The sequence below is a fragment of the Caenorhabditis briggsae genome (assembly GCF_000004555.2).
Source record: "Caenorhabditis briggsae complete genome, chrX, whole genome shotgun sequence".
Lineage (NCBI taxonomy): Eukaryota > Metazoa > Nematoda > Chromadorea > Rhabditida > Rhabditidae > Caenorhabditis > Caenorhabditis briggsae.
The window spans coordinates 19,349,596-19,375,766 of NC_013491.2; the positions used below are offsets into that span (position 1 = coordinate 19,349,596).

Sequence of the window (26,171 nt, forward strand, 5' to 3'; positions counted from 1 at the left end):
TTCAAACAAATAGATAACAACAAGAAGCAATCGTCGAGATTTGATTCTTCAAACAAAATAATGTGACCGTCATTATGAATTGATATATTCACCTGTTCAAATGGTGAATTGTGTTTTTAATCTAAATTTAGCTCTATTATGTTATTCTTATATTTCAAAAAATCGGAGCAATGGATGAGAAACGCTGGTGGCCGCTACCTATGCTACCACACCGTAATTTAAAATTTATCATATTCAATGTATTCAATTTCTCGTTTTTCACTGCTTTCGACGAGTTTTTCTGTTATTTTTCTCCAAACAAAAACTTTTAATTTTAAAAATATTCTTATTTGAAGGCACATGGTCGGTCCTGGAACAAAAACAACTAACAAGGGAGGTCGTTTTAGAAAGGCTTTCAGAATTTTCTCATTTTTTGACAGGGGTTAGATGACCCGCTCAAAAAGCCCCTGTCAAAATCTGTATATGCACTTTTTCCAAAAATGCTGAAAATTTTTGTCTGAAAGTTTCCAATTTCTTAACCATTGTAAATCTCTCTTCTCTCTGTTTTCTCGCCTCCTGGGAACACCGCTCACATGTACGCCCACGCGTTCTGTTGTTTTTAGCAGCGAGGTAGCTGAGTGGTTGTGGGCGCGTGTTATAATCTGAAAGTCTTGGGTTCGACTCCTTCGTTTTGAAATTATTTTTTGCTTTTTTACCATGAGATGTCTAGGCACCTATTTTGGGTTTCACATGGTTATTTGTATGATTTTTTGATTTTTCGGCAAACCAATATGAAATTTTTAATGAAATCTTTTCTGTTCGAAATTTCTCAATTTTTGTATGGCATGGGTTTCTGTGAGGTCTCGTTAGTTTTCCATGTTTCCTCCCAGGAGGCAAGAAAACAGAGAGAAGAGAGATTTACAATAGTTAAGAAATTGGAAACTTTCAGACAAAAATTTTCAGCATTTTTGGAAAAAGTGCATATACAGATTTTGACAGGGGCTTTTGGAGCGCGTCAACTAACCCCTGTCAAAAAATAAGAAAATTCTGAGAGCCTTTCTAAAACGACCTCCCTTGTAAGGCTTCTACAAATACACAGATGGCCATTAAAACAGTACTTCGGAGTATCTTATTCTCGTCCCTTTTCCCTCAGATCTCTGCTTTTTTCGTTTATTTTCCGCCGATTCAAATGAATATTCAGCTGAATTTAAAAACGTCCAAAATAGGTGGACGAAAATTTATTCAAAAGTACTGTATCAGAAACGAACAAACTTGTTCATAAAATCCGAAGTTGTTTCTGCTTCAGTACCTACTATGCACCTTTAAATAATTCCGGCCGCAAATTTCACTACCATTAGACAAGAATAAATTTTTATTATTTAATTGCTTCAAAAACTAACAAAAACAACGACTTTTGAACCTGAAAATAAAAAACTTCTAGGTTACGGTAGTTGTCCTTGGGAGACTTATGACACGATTTTTTCTAATCGAAATAATATGAAAAAAAACCAAATTAGCTTAATCTGCGCTTTCTCGAAATTTTCTTTCTCAAAGGTTTTGCTTCCTTCTTCGTTTTCATGTTTTGCCCCCAATCCATCATTATGTGCAACACTCATGTCTGGGCAATGAAGTCTTTAGGGAACACGAGAATTACTGTAATTTGTCATTTCCTCATTTTTCTCTGTTTATTCTCCAGCTGTCCAGTTGCTTTTTCTCTTGTTTGGTTCGAAAGATTCTACCTCAATCCCTCAAACCTTTGATTTTCCAGTTCTCAGAGATGCTCTAGGATGATGTTATCCTTTTCCGTCGTTTTTCCATCTTGGGGTTTGCATGGAGAAAATTAATCGAAAAGCGGCTTTGCGCCGATTGTAAAGATCCAATTTTAAACCCAAAAAAAGACGAGAAGATGGCATGTTTCTGTGACTCCAAAAGATTTAATTTGGGTTTCCCATTCTCCTCCCTGTCTTCACCTTCTGATTCAAATTTTCTCCTCCTATCCTCTCCTTTTTTTTCTTCATTTCGTATCCTGATCCACTTCTAGGACTGGCGCATGTTTTCAGAAAACGCAAGATATTTGCATTTTTTTGGCTTTTTAAAGCTTCGGCTAGCTGTAGAAAAATTTATTTTTCGATAAGTAGATACTGTAAGATCTGTACCAGAAAGAATAGCGGTTGTATGGTTTCAAGGATATTTACGGAGGGCCCTATTATCAAAGGAACCTTAAAATTAGAGGGGTCCTTTCTATTGTTTTTCAAAATTCAATGAGTTCTCGTTGAAAAATCATGAAAATCTATCAATTCAACAGAAATTGAGCAAGTTTTTTAGCAAACAATCTTTTAACAAATTTATCTGAATTTTAGAATCAATGCAAGTATTTATCAATGAAAACAACGAGAAAATCAAAATTTCAAACAAAACATTTTGATAAGGGCATTTCTAGTGAAGGGGCCATCTAGGTAATCCAGGTTTTATTGTAATTGCTGAAACCTTTAGTTACTATGGGCCGATTTTCTAGATAAACCAAAATATAAATGAGGTTAAAACATTCAAATGATTTCTGAGATACCGTAGGCCCATTCTACACGCGAACGTTGAGCTCAACTATCTCAGTTCCTATAAAAATTTCAAAATTTTGTCAACTAATACATTATTAATCGCAATGTTACCAACATTTTATCAGTTGACATGATTTTTAAATCTTTCAAAGAAATCGAGATAACTGAGCTCAAAGTTCAAATATTGGGATAACTTCAATCACAGTGTTTACGATATTTGTAAATTTCTGAGATACCTTAGTTGATTAAAAAAAAGATTCCATCCTATGTGTGATATTTGAGCTTATATCTCGATTTGTGTGAGAAATATCAAAATTTTGTCAACGGATACATTGTTTATTATAACATCACCAATATTTTATCAGTTGACAAATTTTTCTCATCTTCTACAAAAATCGAGATAATTGCACTCAAAGTTGATGATTTGGGTAAGCTTCCATTATAGAAAATACGGTATTCAAGAACAGCTAAAATTGGAATTGAAATTACTCAAAAAGCTAAGCACCTTGTCGTTATAAAACAATCAACATATTTTTTCTCTGAAGTTAGCATGAGTTCAAAGAAATGTATTTAATTGAATGAAAGACAATAATAATATAATATTCCGTTCTGAAAAATGGAACGATAACAAAGTCCGATGTTTTTATAGAAAAAAGTCTAGCTGCAATTTTTACAAGCCCTACTTTCTTATTGTTAGTGTAAATATACTAGATTCTGGAAATTGTTCATTCGTTTTTAAAAGCTCCATTTTGTAAAACTCCCCCACTTTCCTTGTGTTCTAAGTTTTCGAAAATTCCCTTTTTCGTTAACCATAAATCACTGCCTCTCATCCTGCTTTCGTCATTCCTCATCAGGTATTCTAAATAGTGACATTGTTCCGGAAGTACACACTGCACCGGATGTGCACCACTACCAACCAACACCATCATCATACATTTGGGATGGTTAATGCGTCCGAAACGGGAGCAAAAAAAATTAGAACCAAGTCTGACCCCGATTTGGTACCATTTGTGTCAATTTTCAAAAGTTGAAGGTGGAAAAAAAATGTGACCGGAAATGTCTACGAGAATCGCTTGTTGAACGAGAAACGTGACGTAGTAAAAAGCAAAAAACGGAGAAGGAATGTGTCGTCGGGATAAAAATAGCGCGTCGGTTACTATTTACGGCGTTTTGCACATCATTTGTTGGGATATTTTCGGGATGAGACAGATAGATATGTGTGAAGGAGGAGAGAAAATCTAAAAAGAAATAAAGTAAACGGAAGAACCTAAGAAAGAAAAACGATAACTCAACTTTGTTATCTACCCACGCACGATGAACTTGTCTTTGAACTAGGAAGAAGCTTAGCTTGAGCTTAGTTTTGAATTTTATACCTTTCCGATATTGTATTTTTTGTTGAACATTGAACTCAAACACTTTGCAAGGACCCTCGAACATTCTCGAAGGGTTGGCATTTCCACTTGACCTCGGATCTTTCAAAATTCAACAAAAAAAAAAGAGACGTGACATTCTGAATTCTTTTTGCACGAACACATGTTGCAGCTGAAAAAAATTTAGTAAGGTGAATCTATACCTCAGAATACTTCATTTAAAACTATTTTTTTTTGAATTTTTTTCATCTGCCACCGATTGACCTCATCAAATTAACGATTCAAATTTAGCATATGAATAAAATACGTCTTATGATATCATCTCCCGTAATCAGATTAACTTTTCCCGCGACCAATCGGTCATCATCTTACATTGGTCGAGGACTCCTATAAATAATTCCTATCAGTAGTCGTTTCTTTATCAATGATAAGAAAAAAGTGGAAGTGAGGGCGGTCAAGAGAGCAAACATGTACATACTGATTGAAGTATGTACATTTGTAAGAAGTCTATGTACGCAAATTCGAACCCACTCATTTCGTTTTTTTTTTGAGAACCGAAAAAATAGAGTTGCTGGGTTACTGTAGCCAACTTTTGATTTTTAAAAGATTTTAAAACCAAAAAAAAGCTGATGTACGGTAGCCAACTTGTTTTTTTTTGCTTCGGAGCCTAGTTTTCAGTGGATTTTAACCTAGTTTTCAGTTTATTTCTGATTGTTCAGGCCATTCCCAAACGTCTAGAGCTCGGTGGTCGAGTTTTCGATCACTTTGAAAACTTTGGAGGGTGTAAAAAAGACCAAGATAAAAAAGTTTGCATTCATAGCATTTTTTGGAAATTCCTTGCTTCTCGATTTCTGAAAAACTCTTATTATTTTCACGTGTTCAGTATAAAAACAAATAAAAAGAGGTGTCATTAAGAAATCGGCAAATAGCTGAAATTCTAGGAGTTTTGAAAAAATTCTATGAAAGCGAAATTTTCACTCTAGAACCATTTTACACCCTCCTAAATTTTCAAACCGATCGAAAACTTGACAGCCAAACTTTAGACTTCTGAAACTGGTAAAAATTGCCAAAAATCAACTGCAAAATACTTTTTTATAAGTCTACACTGTATTTGTTTTCAATGAAAATCAATTAACCGTCGTTTTTTCTAGTCTCTCTATTGACCAGTCCACAAAATTATTCAGATTGTTTCAAAAACTAATGTCTGATTCTTTAGTTGCTTATGATTTGATAATCTAGTGAATTTGATTTTTCTTCTGCTTCATTTTCCAATTTCCAAAAAACATTTGTCATGTTTGCGTAACTTCTGCTGCAACTAATTTGTTTCGCGTCATTATTATTTCATGCTGAAAATTTGATATGCTCCATTCTGTTCAATGACATAGGATTCGATTTCTATGCTCTTTCAGAAAAAATTCCAACCAACGCTTTGACTGGAACATGTGTAATTAATCCAGGATTCATCAATTTTGACATTATACATCTGATGTCATTATAATCCGCCTCCAGAAACGCAATTTCTATACGATACAATATTGAAATTTCTTCACTTTAATCGAAAAATGTGTCTAATCTCAGCCTCCTTCCTTTCTCCTCCTTTCATCCGATTTTTCTTCCCTTTTGTCGGGTTCCTAGACAAGACACCGCAAGAATGACGAAGCTCTAACCTGATTATCTGTGCCGCGGTATGTGTGAGCCTAGAAAATTGTACACTTAAAAGATGACATGTACCCCCCACGCCTCCTTCCCAGGATTTCTCATTTCTTGCGGGCATTTCTTTTTTGTTCTGTGTTGTTTCATGATCTGCAATCTTGAACATGTGTTGTTGCAAGATTCTCGTTTTTGATCTACAGTATTTTTCTAGGACGTTATTAGTTTATTCTTTGTTACTTGCCCCTTGTTTATGGCTGACTCATAAACATAGAACACCTGTTTTCTGCTCATTTCATGCTAACAAGGGAACCTCAACACCTTGTAAACCCAAGTTTAATATCAAAATCACAGGATAAGCTGAGAATAAGCTGTCTAGACACTTAAAAAAAAATTAAAAATCCACTCATCAGTTTCAGCCGTGTTACATAAGTTTCAGTATCAAAAATCGCGATTTCAGTGCAAAATAGCGATTTTCAAAGATGATTTTATCAATTTCTCGGACGTTTGAGAACATGAAATTGGTTGTGTTATACTTAGAATTCAAAATTTCGTATTTCAGACTTTTTTTAATTTTCAAAAAAATCCAAGTGTTGGAAAACTTCGACAATTTGACTCTCATTTTTTGAGAAAACGTCTGAAATTATGAAATTCAAGTTTTCATTCAGTTTTCAGTACAACACAACAAATTTCTTGTTCTGAACGTCCCAGAAATTGAGAAAATCGGATTTGACGTTTGCTCGTTTGCACTGAAAACGCGATTTTGTGTTGCTGAAACTGATATGACTTGGTTTGAACTGGCGAGAAGGTTCTAAAATGTTTGAAGGTGTCTAGGGAGGCTATTCTTGACCAATTCTGAATTTTTCTGAACAATCTGGGTTTACAAGATGTTCAAGTTTCCTTGTAAGAATAATTCAAAACGTCAAAAAATTCATAAAAGAAAGTAGAATACCAGAAATGTGTACATTTTGTTATTTTACGCTATTTTCCGCTTACTCACCTGTTATTGTTTTCTGTTTTTCATCAAGTGGTCAAAGACATCAGCAGCAGACACGTCGACATCCCACCCTTTTACTTCTACCTTCGCAGGTAAAATTACGCATCAGCGCGTTTCATTTCGCTTATTTTTACCAGAAATATTTTTTTCAACATCATTTTCATTCTCTTGTCAGAAAGTTGAGGATATTCCACCTGGTCATGGTCCAGATTTAGACCTCACTGTTTGCTATTTTTGAAATTTTCGCTTACGCTTGAAGCATGCGATTTTTACAGGTGCTTTTCAAAGTACGCTAATCGTGCCAGGACTTGGAAATTTTTTTTCAAAACTTTTTTCACAATATTTGCCTTAAAAAAACCAAACGATTAGTCGGCTTTCTTCGCACTCTTCACTGCACCCTTTCAAAAAATGTTGAACTTCCAGAGATCAAATGTCATTTATATTGAAAAACAAAACAAAAGAGCCATCAGCTTCCTCAATGAAATCACGTCTGGAAATTTTTTGTTTTTCTGAAAAAAAAGGAATCAGGAAAATAAATGAATTAAGCTTATTATTCAATAAAGCCCCGTCCATTTCCATTAACAGGACTAATTAGGTGCAAGCAAAGTCCCCACGCACTAGGTTTTCCTGATTCATTTTTAGATCCATTTTCCAGTAGAAGATTCCAGAGTCTAGACGCGCCTACTATACATCTAGAGCTTGACGGCACTGGTAGTGTAATTGAGCCAGTTTTATTGTCGGTCACTTGTCCTCCTTTCGGAACTTTTAAATTAAATAGAAGCGGAATAGGATGCGCGGGAGCAATAGATGACTCCCCTTCTTCTCTTCTATTTCTTCACCGCGGCTACTATCCTTCTGAATGTGTCAGAAGACTTCAGTCGTCGTTAGAGTTTGACACGTCATTCGTACCTTTTAAAGCTCGATTTCTCAACATTTCTCGGCGAAAGTCTTTGAGCCGAAGTTTCAAATATATTTCCTTTGCCACGCCTGAGTGCACATGCTGACAGAAGCCACCCGTTTAGTTTGTCTCTTGTTTCCAAAAATGTCTTTGACCTTTTCAAAAAATTTTTCTTTTATTTCTTTTATTTATTATTGAGACTTGAATCTAAATCATGATTCATGATAAATCGTCATTAGGAGCGTCCCCTCATAGTCTTCGTAGTTCTGGGACATAAAAACGATGCATCTGAAAGTAGATGAAGTGTTGAAGTGTTGTTTTATAGAAGACAAAAAAGTCTACACTTCCTAAATATGATGTGATCCAGCTTCACTAGCGTGGGTGCCATTGTTTCCATGATTTCTGAGATAGTTATTGTTTGCTGTAAAACTTTTTCAAGACGTTTGTAGGCGTTTGTCAATTCGAAGAATGTTTAAAAAATACACTTTTTGCATCATTAACGCTCATCATTAGATTCCTAGAAACTTTAAGAATTGACACTTGTTATTCTCTTTCTCCCTGTCCGTCAAGGCGGACCAAGAAAAAAGGAGGAGGAGACAGCAAAATTATTTTGATTTATGTAAATCCCAAACTTCCTTCTCATCATTACCATTTTCCTTGATTTTGAGTAGTTGTTTCTTGTTTTAAGATAATATAGTCGTTCGATGGTAGTGGCGGGACCAAAAGAAGAGGAAAAAACAAAAAAGAAAAAAAACCCAATATCTCATTTTAATATCTAATGTGTTTTTGTCCCATGAAAAAATACTGGCCAACGGCCGCCACAAAAGTGACGTGCTAATAAGGTAGACTAACTTCGTCGACCTCTATTTCCTGGAAAAACTGGAACTTTTTGGTTCTACTTAATTTGAACCCCACTAGCCACTTTCAAAGCAATCTGGTATCATAAAATCATATTCACTTCCGATTGCATTTGAAAAAAAAAGTTTTTCCACCTTCTCAAGGATATGCAAAAATGTTTCCAAAGTACTCTCAAAGAAGCTTACATTTAGACATTAACATAATCGGTGACTAGACGATTAGGAAGTTCTTTCCGAGTTCATTGGATTTTTCTGGTCGGTTAAAATATTCAGTTTCATGTTTTTTCTGTCTTGTAGGGGGCTCCTGAAATTAACACTAATTTTATAAAATTTGGTTCTTGGCGCATCAGAAATGTTTTTCAATGTGATCCAGATTATTTTAATTTCCCAGTTTTCCAAGATTTAAAATGCATTTTTCAGTATTACTCTAGTCCGGAATCATTGGACATTGAGAGCGTATATTTTCTAATTTTGTTTAAAGGCGCACGAGCAAACTACCGTAGTTTTCAAACCTGTTTTTATATTATCGCCTTATTTTAGTCATTTTTTGCGATAATTTTTTCCGTGCAAATGTTTTCTTTTGTGAAAAAAATTAGTTAAAATCATGAATCGTAAAAAAACTGAGACAACAGGAAAGTAATGTTTCAAATAGGCTTAAAAACTACGGTAGTTTGTTCGTGCGTCTTAAATAAATTCAAAAAAAGGTATCCCGGTCGATACAATATACAAAAAAAAATTTTTTCTGTTGATTTTCAGTCATTTTGCCCATTTTCAGGGGTCTGGAGCTTGCCTGTCAAATTTCCGATCACTTTGAAAATTTAAAAAATCTGAAACAGACCTTCGCATTTACCGACTTTTTGAAAATTCCAAGTCTCTCAAATATTTGTTGATATCTGAAAAACATCCCTTTTCGACCCTTTTTCTACTGAAAACATGAGAAAAGGTGTCTTTCAGATATCGGCAAATAACTGAAACACTAGACATTTTCAAAAAGTTCTGCGAATGCAAAGTTTTTAGTCTAGGTCTGTTTTACACCCTCCAAGGTGTTCAAAATTATTGGAATCTTGAAAGCCGAGCTCTAGACTTCAGAAAATGGTCAAAATCAACTGAAAAATATGTTTTTGTATATCTTATTCTTCAAACTAGTAAAGTTCTCAAAATTCAAGAAAAAAGTGATGACTGATCTGGATCATCAGATCCCCCTGACACCCTCTCCAACGAAAACATGTTAATAAATAAGTACTTCCACATCTTCCTTATCATCTAATGTTTCCGTAGTGACTGATATGATAATGTTTTCTGATCATTCATAGTGAGCTCAAAGTCTCTGCTGCTCTTTTTTCACGGCCCACCGCATCCTTACGCAAGAAGGAGAACATCACCTGTCATTTATTTCAGCAAACTAGTGCAATATCACCCTCTTTTTTGCCCAATCGCGTTAAACTTTTCTTTTCCACCCTCAACTTCTTTTTGTTGCTTCCTACGCATTAATGAAGAAAGAGCAGAAGGCTACGGATAGGAGGGGAAAGTCTCCTTTTTTTCTGAGAGACATTGTCATTCGTGAATGAGGTTGTTGGTCGAGTCATCCCAAAAACTGAGAAAAATTTGCGCAGCCTTCTTTGCACCAAATCCCAATTTTTTGGAAGCTTCCTAAGCTGGGAAATTCGGGACTGGTCCCGGCGACCGTGTCTAGGACAAAGACCAGGAATAAGACCAAATAGAAAATCAAATTCTTCTCACTTTCACCCATTTTTTTGCTCCTCGTCTCCTTTGTTGTCATTTACATCTGCTCGTTCGACCAGAATGTTCCCAAATCATTCGTCATTTTTTGCAGGGTAGAGTATGAGCAGTTGGTTGCGAACTCTTTTTGTCTTCTTCATCGTGCTTGTCGCCACGACCTCGGCACTGCCGTCAGATTATGTTCGATTCCTGATTCAATGTGAGTTTGCTTATTTTAGAAATATTGTATTTTGCAAATTGAATCTTGAAATTCAAAGATCCAGAGTTATTTTTTTAGTTCTGATTCCGAACTTTGAGTTAGACGGCAGACCACGACGTCGTGCAAAGAATCTGACAGCTGAATTATGACTCTTGTGTTTTTGAACTTTGATATTTCAAATATTGAAATCACTATTAAGGAATGGTATAAGTTAAAAATTTCAAATATCAGAAATCATTGAAATACGTCAAATATTAAAATTTTTCAGCAGCGAGAAATCAGGAAAATTCGTACTACCCACAAGAAGAAGTCGGGTTCATGAGAGTCAACCGAAACCAGGTACAGTAATCCCAACGACATTCCCCGAACTTAACAAATATAATTTCAGGGCGCCGGCTCAGTGAGTCTCGATTCGCTGGCTTCTCTTCCAATGCTACGGTACGGATAATGAAAACAAGGGCTCAACTTTTGGTTATCAACTCTCCTTCATAATTATTCAAAATGATCTCTTTTCTCACTCTTTTTGCTTTTTTGTATATGTCATTGTCGATTTGATCTTCTCAATTTGTCCACCCCATTCATCACCGTCGTCGAACAAGCCATTTTCCTTCAAACAAAAAAAAATTCATAATGATTCTCAAGAAGAAACCAATCGCCCGCCCCAATCTCTCATGTCGTTGTCATCCACCCAAATTTCTTCCCACCCAGCACCCTTCACTCTTAAAACAAAGAAAAAAAATCCATTAATCTGCTTCCACCCTCAAAAACTTGTTATTCTTCCGTGCAAGATGTGTTTCATGTGTGCATGCCAAAACGTGCCAACAACCATCATCATCATCAGATCTCTCCTCACCCATGTTGTACATCTTTTAGATAGCGGAACCTTCATAAAGTTTTGAAAGTTGACAAAACCAATTTGTTGTTCTTTTTTCTAGAAAAAAAACTCTGAATCATCACGGATACATCATTGCGCACTTATTTTCTTGTCTTGTTTTCCAAGAACTCGAAAGGGTGTCAAAAAGAAACAAAATTGGCCAAATCAAGTCAGTTCGTGTTGTTCATTGAATCGAAAAAAAAAAGAGAAACGAGAAGAAGAAAAAATTTAGGGACAAGAGGCAAAGGAATGACTGGAAAGGGTTTTTGTGTGAGACAAATATGTAATCTATAAATGATAATTCTGAATTATCAATTTCAGTTAAAGTACCTCAAAATTGATAACATAAGAATGGAGGCTGCTGAAAGTTGTATCGTCGAAGACTTGGTTGTCGTTTGTGGGGCTTTTGTTGTTGGTACATTTTGTGGAACCATTGAAGCTGCGGCTTCTTTGAGGATGTTCGTCACAGCACTGGTGTAGGATCCAGTCTGAATATTGGGTTCTTCTGTGGCAATGATGGCTTGAAGAGGAGTCATCTCTGAAAAGTTGTGATTTTTTTTTATGCTGGCGGGACATTCCTGTGTTATATTAGTACCGGCCAAAGAGCTATACAAAAACATATTTTTCAGTTGGTTTTCGTTCAGTTGTGAAATGTGAAATTCCTTGTGAAATTCCGGGCCAGCCCGCCAATGCCCGGGCCTGAGGAAATTTTCAAGGCCCGAGCCCGGCTCAGTGTCAAAAATTCTGTACTTTTGAGCCAAATTTTGAGCTCTCAATATAATTTTTTACATTTTTTTTTCGTTTTTTGGATTGTTTGTCTGTCTACTCAAAAAAGATTGAAAAAAACTCGAAAAAAACATTTTGGTCGAAAAAAATCACATAAGGGCCCCCCCCCCCCTTATGTGTTTTTTGAAAATTTCAAGACTAGTGAAATGACGGGCCCGCCGGGCCGGGCCGGGCCTCGGCCCGTTACAAGTATGGTTTTCCAAGGAACATGTTCATGAATATGGCCTCTGGATTGCCAAAAAATAATTTTTTCAATAGCTGAAAACTGGTAATATACGAAAAGTTCTGCTAATTCAAAGTTTTCAATACAGCTTTCACACTCCAAAATTTAAAAAATGATCACTCCAAAATTTCAAAAATGACAGTAGACTTCTGAAATGAACAAAGTGACCAAATTAACTAAAAATGTGTATGTTTTTGTATATTTTAGTGACCGGCACTGTAACTTTTCCTTCGCGTAGTACTCTTAAATGGGTTGGTCATGGCTTTGAAACTTTTGAGATAGGCAAACCGACCGAAGGTTTTCTTTTATTTAGAAAAGAAAACGTAGCCAAAAACATCATCAAAATTATATTGAATTTGCAAAAAAATCCGACAAAAATTAAATCAATCAGTCTTTTTGAAACATGTTTTTCTGAGAAATATTCTTCCAGCTTACAAGGGTTTTGAACAAAACGTCTTTAGAAATTGAATAATTTTTAATATCAATACATTGTTTGATTATTCTTCTCTTAATAATGAATCTAATGTTGGTTTATTGCAAATTTTATCAAATTTTGATTTCGAATTTAATGAACTAACACAAGTTCAAACTTGATTCAAATCTCTATTTTTTCTTTTTCCGTTTCTTTGAATCTTTCTTCAACATCTTTTTTTGCAGTTTTTTCAGAAATAACGCGCATCGTTTCTTATTATCTGTTCAGGTCACGGCCATACGCGGTTACCCACTTCTCTTTAGCTACACACCATAAAACAACTCCTTCTAATTTCTTATCAAACCATCGAATCACTCACTAATTGGCGATCTCTCATCAAAAGAAGCATAAATACGTCGATCATCAAGAGAAAGAACCAGAATACCGAACCGTCCGCATTGTGAATCGATATTACTCCAGTGTCTGCGAAGTCCATCAGCGAATCCTTGTGTTGCCTGGAAAATTTCTAATTGAAAATTTTCAAATTTCTAAAATAAATGTTAATACCGAATTCATGATAACAAACATCGCGTCAGTTCCTTTTTTGGTGCAAAAATCAGTGCTATCCTTTTTCTCAGTTTGTGATACGAAATTGATGAGCTGGTTGTTGATACGATATCGTTCCGATTGACTGAGAGTCTGAATAGTTAAATTAATGAGGAATTTGGCAGTGTTTGAAAAATTCCTACCTCATATGGATCGCAAACAAGACCAGCACTGAGCAATCCGCATTCTCTGAAACCTCCTCTTTTTGGGTTTGGATAATTGTCTATAGTATAATCTTCTTCCACACACGATACAAATACAGTTATCACTGACAAGAGTATAACTGATTTTTTGAGCATTTCGAGCTGAAAACAAAATCATGAGGGGCTATTTGGTTTACTCATTTTTTTAGTGGATATACAGTATGAATGAAAAAAGAGAGATAAAGTTACTGATAATTTTAATTTGACAAATCTAGCTGAATATGATTGTGTCTATTCGAGAGCCGGTCAATAAAATATACAAAAATTTATTTTTCAGTTGATTTTGGGCCAGTTTGACCAGTTTTTCAAGAGTCTGGAGATAAACTGTCAAGTTTCTAATCACTTCGACATTGTTAGGGATGTAACACAGGTCAAGATTGAAAAGCTATAGAACTTTTTGTACATTCCCGAAAAATGTTGTTATACAGAAACTGCCAGAGAGCTGAAAACTAGGAATTTACGAAAAATTCTGCGAATGCAAAATTTTCAGACTAGGTCTTTCTTACTTTCTTCAAAGTTTTCACAGTGGTCGGAAACTTGACAGCCGAGCTCCTGAACACGATCAAAATGACTGAAAATCAACTGGAAAACGCATTTTTGTGAATTTTTTGACGACTGGTACCGTATTTGGTTCACTTCAGTGTTTAGAAAAAATTAATAAAAAGCAAGATAAAAATTGTTAACGATCAAAATCTAGCATGTGACGAATTTATTTTGTTCAAAAGTTTAAAACTATTGATCTTCATTTTCATTTTGTTCTTTTTCGGCACTGTAATACTAGAAAAATGGAAAAAAAAAAATTAAAATTAAGTTGTCTATGGAAGGTCAGGCCGAAAAAATTATCATCTGAACGAAGAACGAAAGTGAAAACGAGCGTCGTCAGGGAGAACAAACATTGAAAAACAGAACAAAACAATAGACTTATCAACCGACCTGTATGCGACAGAAAAAGAAAAAAAAGAGAGAAGGTTGACCGGGGTGAGATGAAACAATCAAAGTTGAACAGCAAGAAAAAAAAGAATCACGGAAAAAAACCTATCTCTTATATTTTATATATGTATATGTATGTGAAATGAAAGTGTCTTGTATTGAGCCAAAAAAAATTTTGACGCGAGAGTCAAGCAAACATTATGAGTTGAATGAATAGGTGCTCTTTCGGACAAAAAAGTGTGTTCACAGGAGGACAGAGGGCTATCCATAACCAGCTCTTTATGCTTGCAACCGGACAAGAATCGGGAAGTATTAAAATTGGCAAAAGAATAGAGCGACCTTATGTATTTTTGTATGGTAATTGCTTACAAAGTTAGCTAATTTTCGAATGGTTCTGTCCTCATAAATTTTGAAAAAAAGATATGGTACAAAAGAGAAACTGTCTTGTGATAAAACAAGTCAACATCTACTTCTTGATATCAGATCTGAATTGGAAAAAAGAATTGAAAAATGAAACAGATAGGTGACTTCGATTTGAAATGATGGCATTTGAAGAAGTCGGAAACGAATGAGAAAAAGAAGAAGTAAACAACAACTATCTCTTTGTGGGTTACCTTGATGGGAAATTGAAAAGTAAATAAATTCAAAAGAAGGACACTTTTTTCAGTCGGAATTTTGTTAGATAATGGAAGTCAGTGAACCAGACATCGCGGTCTTGAAAAGTAATTATAGAGATTTTTCGAAATTTCAGCAAATTACAGATACGAAAAATTAGAATTGATATAGTTAAAGTATTGACTCTCCAAATTTGAACGCTGGATACAAAAAATTGTTTAAAAATCATGTGACAGCCAACAATTGTTGAAACGGAACACAGATTTATTTGAACAGATAGTTTTTGGCATCATGAACCATTTTTTAAGTTTTTGACAAACAATTTTATGGCGTGAAAAACCAAAATATTTGAAAACCAAATTTTTTTTTTCAAAAGTCTGTTCCTTGTTCTCACTTTCTCCTCTCTCGCCCTATTGAACATACAAACACACATGAAACGGTAATCTTCTGTTCACCAACATATGTAAACTTTTTAAATGTACATATGTTTATGGGTTTGTTTGATCTGTATTCTTAATATTTTCAATGTTTTTTGAGTGGAAAAAAGGTACACACTTTACTTATTGGTGATGGTTTCTGACTTATCACTTTCAAAGCTAGTGTTATTATTCTTGTCCGGTGGCAATGAACTTTGCGACCGAAAATTCATTTGAAGGCAACATATTAATTCAGCAGCAAAATTTCCTTTTTTGCTGCTTGTTGTAAATACCATGCGCCTAAAAATCTTTAGTTTTGTCGAAATTATATTTGAAGCCTAATTGTAACTAATTTTTGACAATTTTCTTGTTGTTTCAAGCAATTTTCATTGAATTTATTCAATTTTATCTTGCTTTTGTTATCAAGGAAACAATGATGAAATGCAATATATTGAGAAAAATAGTGCAAAAATCATTATATTCTGAAATATCTGGAAACTTTAAAGGTGCATGGAAGTTAACGACACAAGAAGAATTGTATGCTGGACCAAGACTTTGCCAAAAAACGTTTATCCATTTTACCGGCCAATAAGAAATACAAAACCGTATTTTTCAATTGATTTTTTGGCAATTTTGACCGTTTTCAGGAGCCTGGAGCTTGGCTGTCAAGTTTCCGATCACTTTGAATACGTTGGAGAGTAGAATATACCTAGATTGAAGACTTTGAAATCACAGTAATTTGTGAAAATTGCTATTTTTTCAGCTATTTGCCAATTTCTAAAATAATTTAAACCAAAGAAACTGAATATATTTTCAAGTTCCTGTTTACCTATCAAAATTTATTCTGTTAGTTTTTTTTAATTTGGTGTAAATAATAACTCCAAATTTATAAAATTTTCTATGCAAATCGCAATTTATTTAAAAAGGAAAAAAGAGATAGAAAAGAAAGAAATTCCAAAGATCCATACAGATTTTCATGAGACGAGATTGAGAAAAAAATATGTACAGAACACCGCAAAAATGGATGTGTACATTTCAAGACAGAGCAAAAAAACAAAACGAAAGAAATGGGAGATCGTGAGCTGGGATTTTGAAAAAAAAAGAATGAAAATTGGATAAAAGTTAGAAATCTGATGATGAAAATTCATTTGATGATTTTTGACGGTGTATGAAGTTATTGTGTTAGACCTGTATCTCTTCCAGTGTCGGAGCTTGTGCAGCAGTCAAACTGTTACCTCTTGAAGATGTCAGTATTAGTCAATCTACCGTAACCTCATCGGCTTACCGGCTGTTTTGCATGGCAAGTGCGGCACGGCCGTGACGTGGACACGTCGGCGATATTCCCGGCGGTCGCATCGAATTTGAGTTTTTGTGGGATCCAGCTAGTAATGGTTCCTAAAAGAACACACGTTTTGTACTGTTTGGACTGAACTGAAAGGACAAGGGACAAGAACATTTATTTGAAAGTTATGGAATAGCAAAAAATCGCAAAATGCAATATTGAGGTAGGTTGATCATACCAAGGTTACTGAATTAGAAAAGAAGCCTTGAAAAGTGAGAAAACTGGTTTTGTTAGAATAAAGCAATCAGTTACTATAGAGTGTTTTTTTGTTTTTCACTGAATAGTGAGATTTGTAATTTTTTGAAATTCAGAACTAGAATAAGGCTAAATGTGTTTTTAAGAATCTATTTATAACATCTATGACGGAAGGGACTACGCACTTTTACGTTCGAGCCACTTTATCTCGGTTTCTGTTGGCTATACAAAAAAATTGTCAACTGATTAAGTTTTTATTATATTATGATGAACAATTCATAAGTTGAAAACTTTTCAATATATTCAACAGCAGCCGAGATAAATTTGCGCAAAACGTAAAGTTACGGACTTTTCTATCACACGTTATTCTGCCGAATTTTGAATTTGTAATAGATTTTTTGAGAACAAATAAATTTGGAAAAGATTATTCGAATTTTCGAAATCATTATATCATATCTATTTTCAAAAATATGTCATTATTAGGTATCGCAAATTCTTCAATGTACATCCGTGGGGAACCCAACACTCCCAACTGGTTGATGATCTCCACTCACTTTATTTGAACTTTGAGCTTAATCATTTCAAAACTTGCATGATATATCAATAACTTGAAAACTATAGTTTTAAAAGTGTTTTTTAAAAGCAATTTTTTAGCTGACTAAAAATTTGATATCTCTTATAGAAATTGAGATAATAGAGGTCAAAGTTCAAGTACACGGAAGCATTTCTTCAGAGTAACTACGGCACCTTTTAAATTTTCTTTTCTGAAAACATGCTGTTTGCCTATCACACCTAACTTTCTGTTAACAAAACCATTCTTCACAATTTCCAAAGCTGTTCGGAAAAAGCGAAAATGAGATCATAACTTTGTAAAACGGGTAAGGGTAAGGGGGGAAATATGCGTTATACACGTGCCTGTTCCTGAAATGAATGTCTTGGAAGCGTTCCATGTATCGTTGAACCATTCCGCAGATGGGGAATCCGATGGTCGAATATATCGTCGTGAATTCCATTGATTGGTGGTGGAGGCGGTGGCATTAGGGATAACTGGTAACCAAATTAGTATTAGGGTTTTAGCTTCATGCCTTCATGCACATAAGGGATTGTTTCGGCTAGTATGAATCAGAAAATGTATTAATATTTTTTGTTACGGACTAGAATTTCTAAGGGGAAATAGCGATAGATTCATACCGGCGAATTCAGACTGTTATATTGTTCCGCTCCTCCTGGTCCTCCGTGAGTCGAATTATACGTTTGGTACTGGAGTTGGAAATTCTTCTTGGTCCTTTTCTTTCCCACCCACTGAATAGAGGAAGAATAACAATCATTTGTAACAAAAAAAAAATGAAAATGAACTTGATAAAATCTCGATAACTTTAAAAATGGTTGATAACCACCACCAACGGATAGATTTCAAGGCATCGAAACTCAAAAATAATAGTACGCGATAGCAAAAATGCATACCTCGCGACGAATTGCCAATAATATGCACAGGTTGATAATCAGGAAAGCCACTCCAACGAGAATCACCAGTGCCAGTGCTCTTCCGTAACCGCCAGCTTGGACCCGCTCAACTTCAGTTGTAGTTTGTAGTGTGGTTGGAGCTAAAATAAATCGGAGTTAGAGATATTAAGGTTGAATACAATTTACATTCACTGGTTTTTGGCTTTGTTGTCAGCTCTGGTGGTGGTGATGGTGGCATTGGTGGCGGTGGGAACGGCATATTAGCAAATGTTGAGAAATGTCGTGTTTTTCCGAAATAGCTATCTTTCCTAAAGTGGTCCTGTAGCAAATGATGCTCTTCTCCAACTGGCTCCGTTTCCTTTCCTTTTCTGTGTAATTGTGGAATGAAATTGTTCCAGAATCCAACTTGAGCATTTCGGTAGTAGTTCTTAACACGTGGACGATCAGCTGAAAGAATAAATTAGAAACAGTGCAGGTCAATAAGATATACAAAAACGGTTTTTCCAATTATGCTCGACAGTGCTTTCAATCACTTTGAAAACTTTGTAGAGTGTGAAAGAGACCTAGACTGAAAACTATGTATTCACAGAATTTTTTGAAATTTCCTAGTTTTTCAGATATTTGTTGATTTTTGAAAGATTTTTTACCCGATTTCGTACTAAAAGCGGGTGTCTTTCAGAATTTGGTAAATAACTGAAAAACTGAGAATTTTCAAAAAATCCTGTGAATGCAATTTTTCAACTTATCTCTGGTTTACACCCCTCAAAATTTTAGAAGTGATCGGAAACTGGACAGCCGAGTTCCAAACTCCTAAAAGTGGTGAAATGGCTGGAAATCAACTAAAAATATGTATTTCATATCGGAAACTCACTAATTTCCAAATAAGCTTCACGATTTGGTTGATCAAATTGTGGCCAAGCGGTTGAGTGGAAAACGTCTCCCATTGGAAAATTTTTCGACATTGGATTCGGTTTTGATGGATCGCCAGATTTCACAAAATTCGATACATAATGCATCATAACTTTCGAGATTCCTTTATCGTCACTATTAAATCCAGAATACAACCGTTCCTCACTATCCCCTTGAGCCAATGGATACCCAAAAACATATGGAACGATATCACCGGAAAGCGATCCCCTGATTCCACTATTCGGCTGCTCCTGACTCCATGAACGCGTTTCGTGGGCGAATGCGAACCTGAAAACGAGGAAAAGACACTTGTTGAAAATCTGGGTTCTTTTTTTACGACTCACATGAATGTGTTTGCCTCCTTGCGAACTTCATCCGGACTATGACTCCGAAGTGTTTCGATGATAGGCGCGGTGTAAAGTACGTCACTCAAAGCGCTGAGGACTCCATTGCGGATGGATTTTGGGTGATCCTAGAAATCGAAAAAATATTTTAACATTATGAAATTAGAGACATACTCTTGGATTTTCCCAATCGGTATACTCATTTATGATTGATGCCAAGATTTCTTCCCGATGGAAATCGTACAAGTTTCGGACCAAAGATCGGAAGATTCTCATCCGTTTCTCTTTGGATATTCCAACTTTCAGGTCTTCATTAGAAATCATGTGATGCGAAGGGTTGGAACTGATTCCGACCAGTAGATCAATTTCGCGGAATAATGAACCATATTGGGTGGAGAAAGATACTTGAGGATTGTTAGGTATTAGCTGAAAATGCCGAGAACTTTTTAAATGACTGCTAGGAACCTAATGAAATAAAATGTTTGTCAGATAATCACTTTCACAAGGAAACCTCAACACCTTACAAACCCAGATTTGGATGAAAATTTTAAAATAAGATAAAAATAGCTAGACATCTCTGAAAATTTTAGAATCCGCCGGCCAGTTTCAGCCGAGNTTATATTAAGTTTCAGTACCAAAAATCGTCGTTTCAGTGCAAAAGCAGCGTTTTCAAAAACGATTTTCTCAAATTCTACGGCGTTTCAGAAAACGAAATTTGTTGTGTTATATTTAGACTTTGATAAAATTTTATATTTCAAGCATTTCCTCAAAAAATTTTTTTATTTTTGAATTTTTTCGCGATTTTCCAGATTTTATCGAAAATTGAAAAAAACGTTTCTTGAGACAAAGTTTGCCATGTCGAATCCCATTAAATCCTAAGTCTAAAACAAAAATTATCAACTTCTGGAACCTCCTAGAAGTGGAGAAAATCGTCTTTGAAAACGCTGCTTTTGCACTGAAAAGGCGATTTTTGATACTGAAACTGATATAACTCGGCTGAAACGGGCGAGCGGAGTCTAAAATTTTTAGAAATGTCTAGATAGGCGTTTTGGAACATATCTTGAAATTTTCATCAAAATCTCGGTTTGTGAGGTGTTGATGTTCCCTTGTTAAATATTTTTACATATAATCAGACACACGAACGGCAAATTCAGAGATACAAAAACATAATTCCCGTGGATTTTTGATCATTTTTCGCTATTTTCAGCGGTTTGGAGCTCAGCTCTCAAGTTTCTCATAATTTTGAGAATTCGGAAATGTGTAAAACGGACCTAGATTGAAAACCTTGCATTTGTATAATTTCTTGAAAATTTCTAATTTGCCAGATATTTGCCGAGAGACATGTGTCTGTTTCACACCCTCTGAAAATTTCAAAATGATCAAAAACTTGACAGCCGAGCTCCAGATTCTCGAAAATTATCATTATGGTCTAAAAGAAACTGAAATGTTATACTTTGTATATTTTATTTGCTTCCCAATAGGCTTTGAACTCAAAACGCTTTTCTAAGAACATTTGTGTCCTTTTCTCCCCCCTCCCACTTCACAAATCTCTGTCCAATTAGACCCAAATGTGTCATTTTGTGACATGTAATTAATTAGCTGATCATTAGTGCGTGCACTTGAAACACCTCTGCCCACCTGTCCATCAACAATCGGCGCAAATCCCGACAAAAAAGTGGGAACATCGATTTTGAGAACGGCTTTTGTGATATTCTCAGACGAGTGCACTTGCATGCACCGGAGGATTGTGTCCACGTTTTCATTGAACGACGAGGATCGGTTTTTTGGAGCGCACTGGAATTATTTTGAGTTGTATTTTTATGCAACAAGAGGTAAACAATATTCAAATTGTATGGGAAAATGGGGAAAATCGTAATCCGCTTACCGCCAGTTCCTCGGCGAGTTGCATAAAATACTGTTGTGGGTTTTGGGAGATTGCCCAAGGCGATAAAGCACTTCCATCCAAGAGGATTGCACGTCGGAATAGTCTGCGGCCTGGTTGGGTAAGCGGGGAGGCCATAAGAAGTGAGACAAGGGATGCGCCTGAGCCCCAACCTGGAAATAAATGAGTTTTGTTAATTTTTGAGGTAGGTTTTTGATAAAAACTATTTTTTAGGTTTTCTCAAATGAGGAAAAAAATTCGGGACTTTTCCTCACCGGAACTATTTTCAGGCTACTGTATAGGTTTCAAAATAAATTGTAAAACTTTTTTCAAGGATAAAAACACAATCTGAAATTCAAAGAGTTTCAAATTTTGAATTGTTTCAATTTTTAGAATTTTTAGAATTTTAGGTTTTGTTGTATCAGAAAAATTATACCTAAAAACACTGAACCAACAAATGCTTGTTGTTCCTACTTACCAGCCAAAGTGACCGATTTTGAGTCCCTCCAAACGACGGCAAGATAACATTCAACATTGTCAATGCAGAGACCAAATCGGAAATTCCACTATTACCAGAACAAGACGATGATTCACACCGACCCAAAAACCCTAAACTTCCTCATTTATTAATATAATCCCCATCTGTTTCTACCCACCGAAAACACCCAATCTATAGTTCAAAGTGACTACAATAATATGACCGTATGCTGCCAGAGTGGTCCCGTTGAATGCATTTCCCGTTCCCCATCCATACTCGTCTCCATGGACTACAACCATGACTGGGAGATAGTTGTCTCTAGAACTTTCTAGCCTTTCTGGGACATAGATATTCATATAGAGACAGTCTTCAGATTGCTTCTTCAAATTTGGCAGTAATCGATGATTGAAGTCAAATCGTTGTGCAGAGGTATGTTTGAATGCTCTGAAACGTCTGAAAATGCGAAGAACGGCTTTTTAAAGCCATGGTTTCCCCTACTTGGTTTCACTAAGTTCTGGCATGTCGGTTTGAATGCAAACTGGAGACACTTTCCGAGCATCCTTGGGCAAGTGTGTCCATTTGGCGGCAGATATGGCCATGTTGAAGCGATACTGAAAAAGTACAATTTTTTGATATGTTGTGGCTCAAAAAGTTTTGTCGGCAACATCTTGAAAAGCTTGTCAAAACATCACCAATCATTGCCAACATTTTTTCCCATGGGAATTCGTGGGACATATCAAATATATCAACGTTTTTGTTCGTTTTTCTTGGCAGACATACTCCAGAAAAACAAAAAAGACTAACCTGTCCAGTTGGAGCAACACCATATGGGATGCCTAGATATTGAGCAACAGGGGGAAGATCTTCTCCTTCAGGGCTCACTACCTCGCCTCTCACCATTCCCCAAGATGTGCTAACCGATCGAACATCATAGGATCTGAAAATTTGTTGGGTTTTTAGAGTTTTCAGTCTTACGGATGAATAGAAATGTTGTTTTTTCAGGTTGTTCTGACCAATTTCAAGGATCTGGAGCTCGATTGTCAAATTTCGGTTCAGGTTGAATAAGGTTTTAGTTTGGTTGAATCAGGTTTTAGTTTCGGATCAGGTTTTAGTAAAACAGACTTAGAACTTTGCTTTCATATAATTTTTTTTTAATTCCAAATATTTATATTATTTGGCGATTGAGTACACCTTTTCAGTACAGAAAACAGGTAAACAGGTGTCATCGAGAAATCGGCAAAAAGCTGAAAAACTAGAAAATTTCTAAAAATGCTGTGAATGCAAGTATTCCAAACTAGGTCAGTTTTCAAACTAGGTCAAATTCCTAGGTCAGATTTGTACCTTTCAAAAAATTCTGAAACGATCTGACACTTGACAACCGAGCACCAGAGTCCAGAAAATGATATAAATCAACTCAAAACACGCTTTTGACGGGTACTGTAAGGGCTTACCGTATCCTAGGGAGAAATAGAAGCAGTAGAAGGTAGATCAACTTCATATCGTTCACTTTTGAATTCTCATTATGTTTTCTAACTCATCGACCATCCACTTTTTTCTTTTTTCACGATGTCTATAAAAATACGACTACGGTAACGTAATGGGAGAGTATAGAAATAATTAGCGTCGTTATAATGTGAAGGAAAATGGATCATAAAAATGAAAACAAGACAAGATTTTATGAGTTTTTATGGAAAGAGCGTGAGAGGATTTATACATATTTGGTTAGTCATTTTTGTGCATTGACCTAAAAGTTGCAAAAATGTAGAAATTCGAAAAAAGACAAAACCGCAAAACGAAAAATAGAAGAAAGAAAAGCAAAGGGAATAGAAGATGTAGAAAAGGAAAAGAGGTAATGTCATAACAGAGGTCCAGTAAGAGGAAGTTGCTGTCCGCTGTCAATTGTCTCAATCTGTGCCCAAACGTATTGGGTAGATTTGAGATGAGCCGAAATTCATTTTCCGTGTAAGCTCTAATATAAGCCATCCCTATCCGTGCTTTTTGAGCTCAATTATCTCGGTTTCCTTTGAAGGTAACAAAACATTTGTAACTGATACATTATTTATCATAGTATCAGCAATGTTTTATCAGTTGACAGAATTTCGATATCTCTGATAGGAACCGAAATGATTGAGCTTCAATGCACGTATCGGCTATTACAGCAAGTACGGTACAGCCGATTTTTACCTTTTTTTCAAAAAATTCAAAATTTTCAAAATGGGATTCTTTAAATAGAAACAATTCCAGAAACGCCTCCGGGTGAGAAAAGTCATGTGTGAACTTATTCACGGACAACACATTGAGAATTATGTAAATCCGAATGCCTTTTCTGCTCTCTCTCTCTCCCTGCTACCACCAGAAGAAGTGCCTAAAATCTGATGGGAGGCCCATCAAATAACGCTCCGCCCACATTACGTTTCTTTCGAACCTCTTCCCTTCCCTCCAGCCTAATAAGCTTTTGTAGTGGTGAAAATGTGTGGTTGTTTCTACTAATGTATCCTCTTCCAAGAGAGAAGTTTGGGGTCTCTCTGGAAAACCTGAAGGCTCTTTCTACAATGTGATTAAGATGTCGACAAGTGTTACAGGGGATAAAACAAAAGTGCTTGGGGGAAGGGGTGTCCAGAGAAGCATGGAATCACTCTTTTCTCACTTGACAATGCAGTTAGTAGGCGATAAAATGTATCCCCACGAGAGCGGTGTGGGTCCCCCAAAAGAAGGAGAAGGCATATTTTGTCCTCCTGAATTGAGGCATTGAGAAGGGGACACATAATGAATGAGTGTCCCATTTGCCTTTGGTGACTTGTTTCCAAGGGTACCCTCAAATTTTTTCTCATGAATGTGAGAGAGAAAGGCGAATCACATTTCAAAAAACCAATTTTAGTTTCTAGAAGAGCAAAAATGTCATGGGAAATTGAAATAGTGCAAGAGCCTCAGGTTCCAAAATAACAATTCTTTGAAAACTTTTTTTAAAAACTAGGGAACGTTTTGTGAATTAGGAATTTGATGAAAGTGTCAGGATAAATTATGAGTAGCTCATTTAGGCACATCTGAAAATGTTAGAATCAGTTTCAGCCGAGCTATATTAGTTTCAGTACCAAAAAACTTTTTAAATTTTTAAGACGTTTCAGTAAATGAAAATTGTTGTGTTATAATTAGAATTGGAAAAATTGTATATTCTGAACATATTCTCAAAAATGAATTGTTTTCAATTTTCGAATAAGTCTGGAAAACCGTCGGAACACATTAAAAATAAAACGTTTTTCCACAATTCTCCAATCTTTAAAAAAATTTAAAAAATTGAGAAAATTTTTAAACTATGAAATCTCAGCTAATTCTAAGTGTAACACGGTTCATGTCATGATCCGAAACATCTTAGATGTGGTAAAGTCATTTTCGAAAGTCGCTGATGCACTACAAAACCCTATTTTTTGAACTGAACCTGATATTACTTAGCAGAAACTGATTCCAACCTTTCAGTAGATTCTAGATGAGCTATTCTTGATCTATCCGAACATTTTCATCAAAACCTGGGTTCACAAGGTGTCGAGATTTCTTGAATGAGTCCGGTAGAAGTCTCTCGGAATGAAAGCTCAGAATTGGCTCCACCCCTTCTCCTCTTTCACTCAATTTCAGGGTTTCACTGCTGGAGTACGGTAGAAAACACTCAAATGCATTTGGGAAAAAGACAAATGAGCTGTAGGCTCATGAAAGGATTTGAATATGCGAAAAAAAACAGGGAAGATTCGAGAAGACGGGGGCGGAAATTAGGAAGGAAGGCAAGAGCTCAGGATTTATTGGCTCATTTAGACCCATAAATGGAAAAAAGAAGGGAAGAGTGGACAAAAAATCTTCTCGAAACCTATTGACTTTTATAAGATTGAAGGGGTTACTGTAAGACAAGGGGGACCAGAAACCCTGAAAACCCTTCGACACTTCAATGAAAAAAAATAGGATAAGGTATCCCATTCTCATCTTTCCCATTGGCAATATATCTCATGATTCTTCTCACACATAAACAGGTGGACTATGACGTCACCGATCTTCTCTTTTCTCTATTCTATTTTTTTTATTCGACTTGAAGTTTGAGAGATTGAATATAATCAAAATGCAAATGGGCTACAAAAAAATGAGAAATGGCAACATGACAAAAGTTGACAAAGTTTAGGTTTAGGCAAAAAAGGAAAAAAAAGTGTAGGAGGGACCCAAACTGACTTCTTCTACAACTCTTCGCGTTTTCGTCGCTTTTCAAT

The 26,171-nt window shown here is 35.7% G+C and overlaps 4 protein-coding genes across 4 annotated transcripts; 2 read left to right on the forward strand and 2 right to left on the reverse strand.

Moving 5' to 3' along the window:
- Positions 1-1,078: 1,078 nt before the first annotated feature.
- Positions 1,079-1,261, forward strand: CBG28082 (the record flags this gene model as incomplete). The annotated part of the gene is made up of 1 exon (XM_045240590.1): positions 1,079-1,261. The coding sequence occupies one exon, from the start codon at positions 1,079-1,081 to the stop codon at positions 1,259-1,261; it is 183 nt and encodes a 60-aa protein (XP_045098668.1).
- An 8,887-nt stretch (positions 1,262-10,148) lies between these two features.
- CBG07405 lies at positions 10,149-10,693 on the forward strand (the record flags this gene model as incomplete). Its single annotated transcript, XM_002645688.1, has 3 exons — positions 10,149-10,245; positions 10,514-10,584; positions 10,634-10,693. 3 exons carry the CDS (start codon positions 10,149-10,151, stop codon positions 10,691-10,693), a joined length of 228 nt encoding a protein of 75 aa, XP_002645734.1.
- Positions 10,694-11,436: 743 nt separating this feature from the next.
- On the reverse strand, positions 11,437-13,445 carry CBG07404 (the record flags this gene model as incomplete). Its single annotated transcript, XM_002645687.1, has 4 exons — positions 11,437-11,657; positions 12,920-13,055; positions 13,108-13,239; positions 13,290-13,445. The coding sequence occupies 4 exons, from the start codon at positions 13,443-13,445 to the stop codon at positions 11,437-11,439; spliced, it is 645 nt and encodes a 214-aa protein (XP_002645733.1).
- A 3,047-nt stretch (positions 13,446-16,492) lies between these two features.
- Cbr-nlg-1 lies at positions 16,493-23,422 on the reverse strand (the record flags this gene model as incomplete). Its single annotated transcript, XM_002645686.1, has 15 exons — positions 16,493-16,547; positions 16,596-16,705; positions 18,039-18,149; positions 18,312-18,451; positions 18,498-18,758; positions 19,183-19,508; positions 19,565-19,692; positions 19,739-19,990; positions 21,203-21,358; positions 21,450-21,619; positions 21,921-22,055; positions 22,103-22,368; positions 22,423-22,535; positions 22,729-22,861; positions 23,376-23,422. The coding sequence occupies 15 exons, from the start codon at positions 23,420-23,422 to the stop codon at positions 16,493-16,495; spliced, it is 2,403 nt and encodes an 800-aa protein (XP_002645732.1).
- Positions 23,423-26,171: the final 2,749 nt, after the last annotated feature.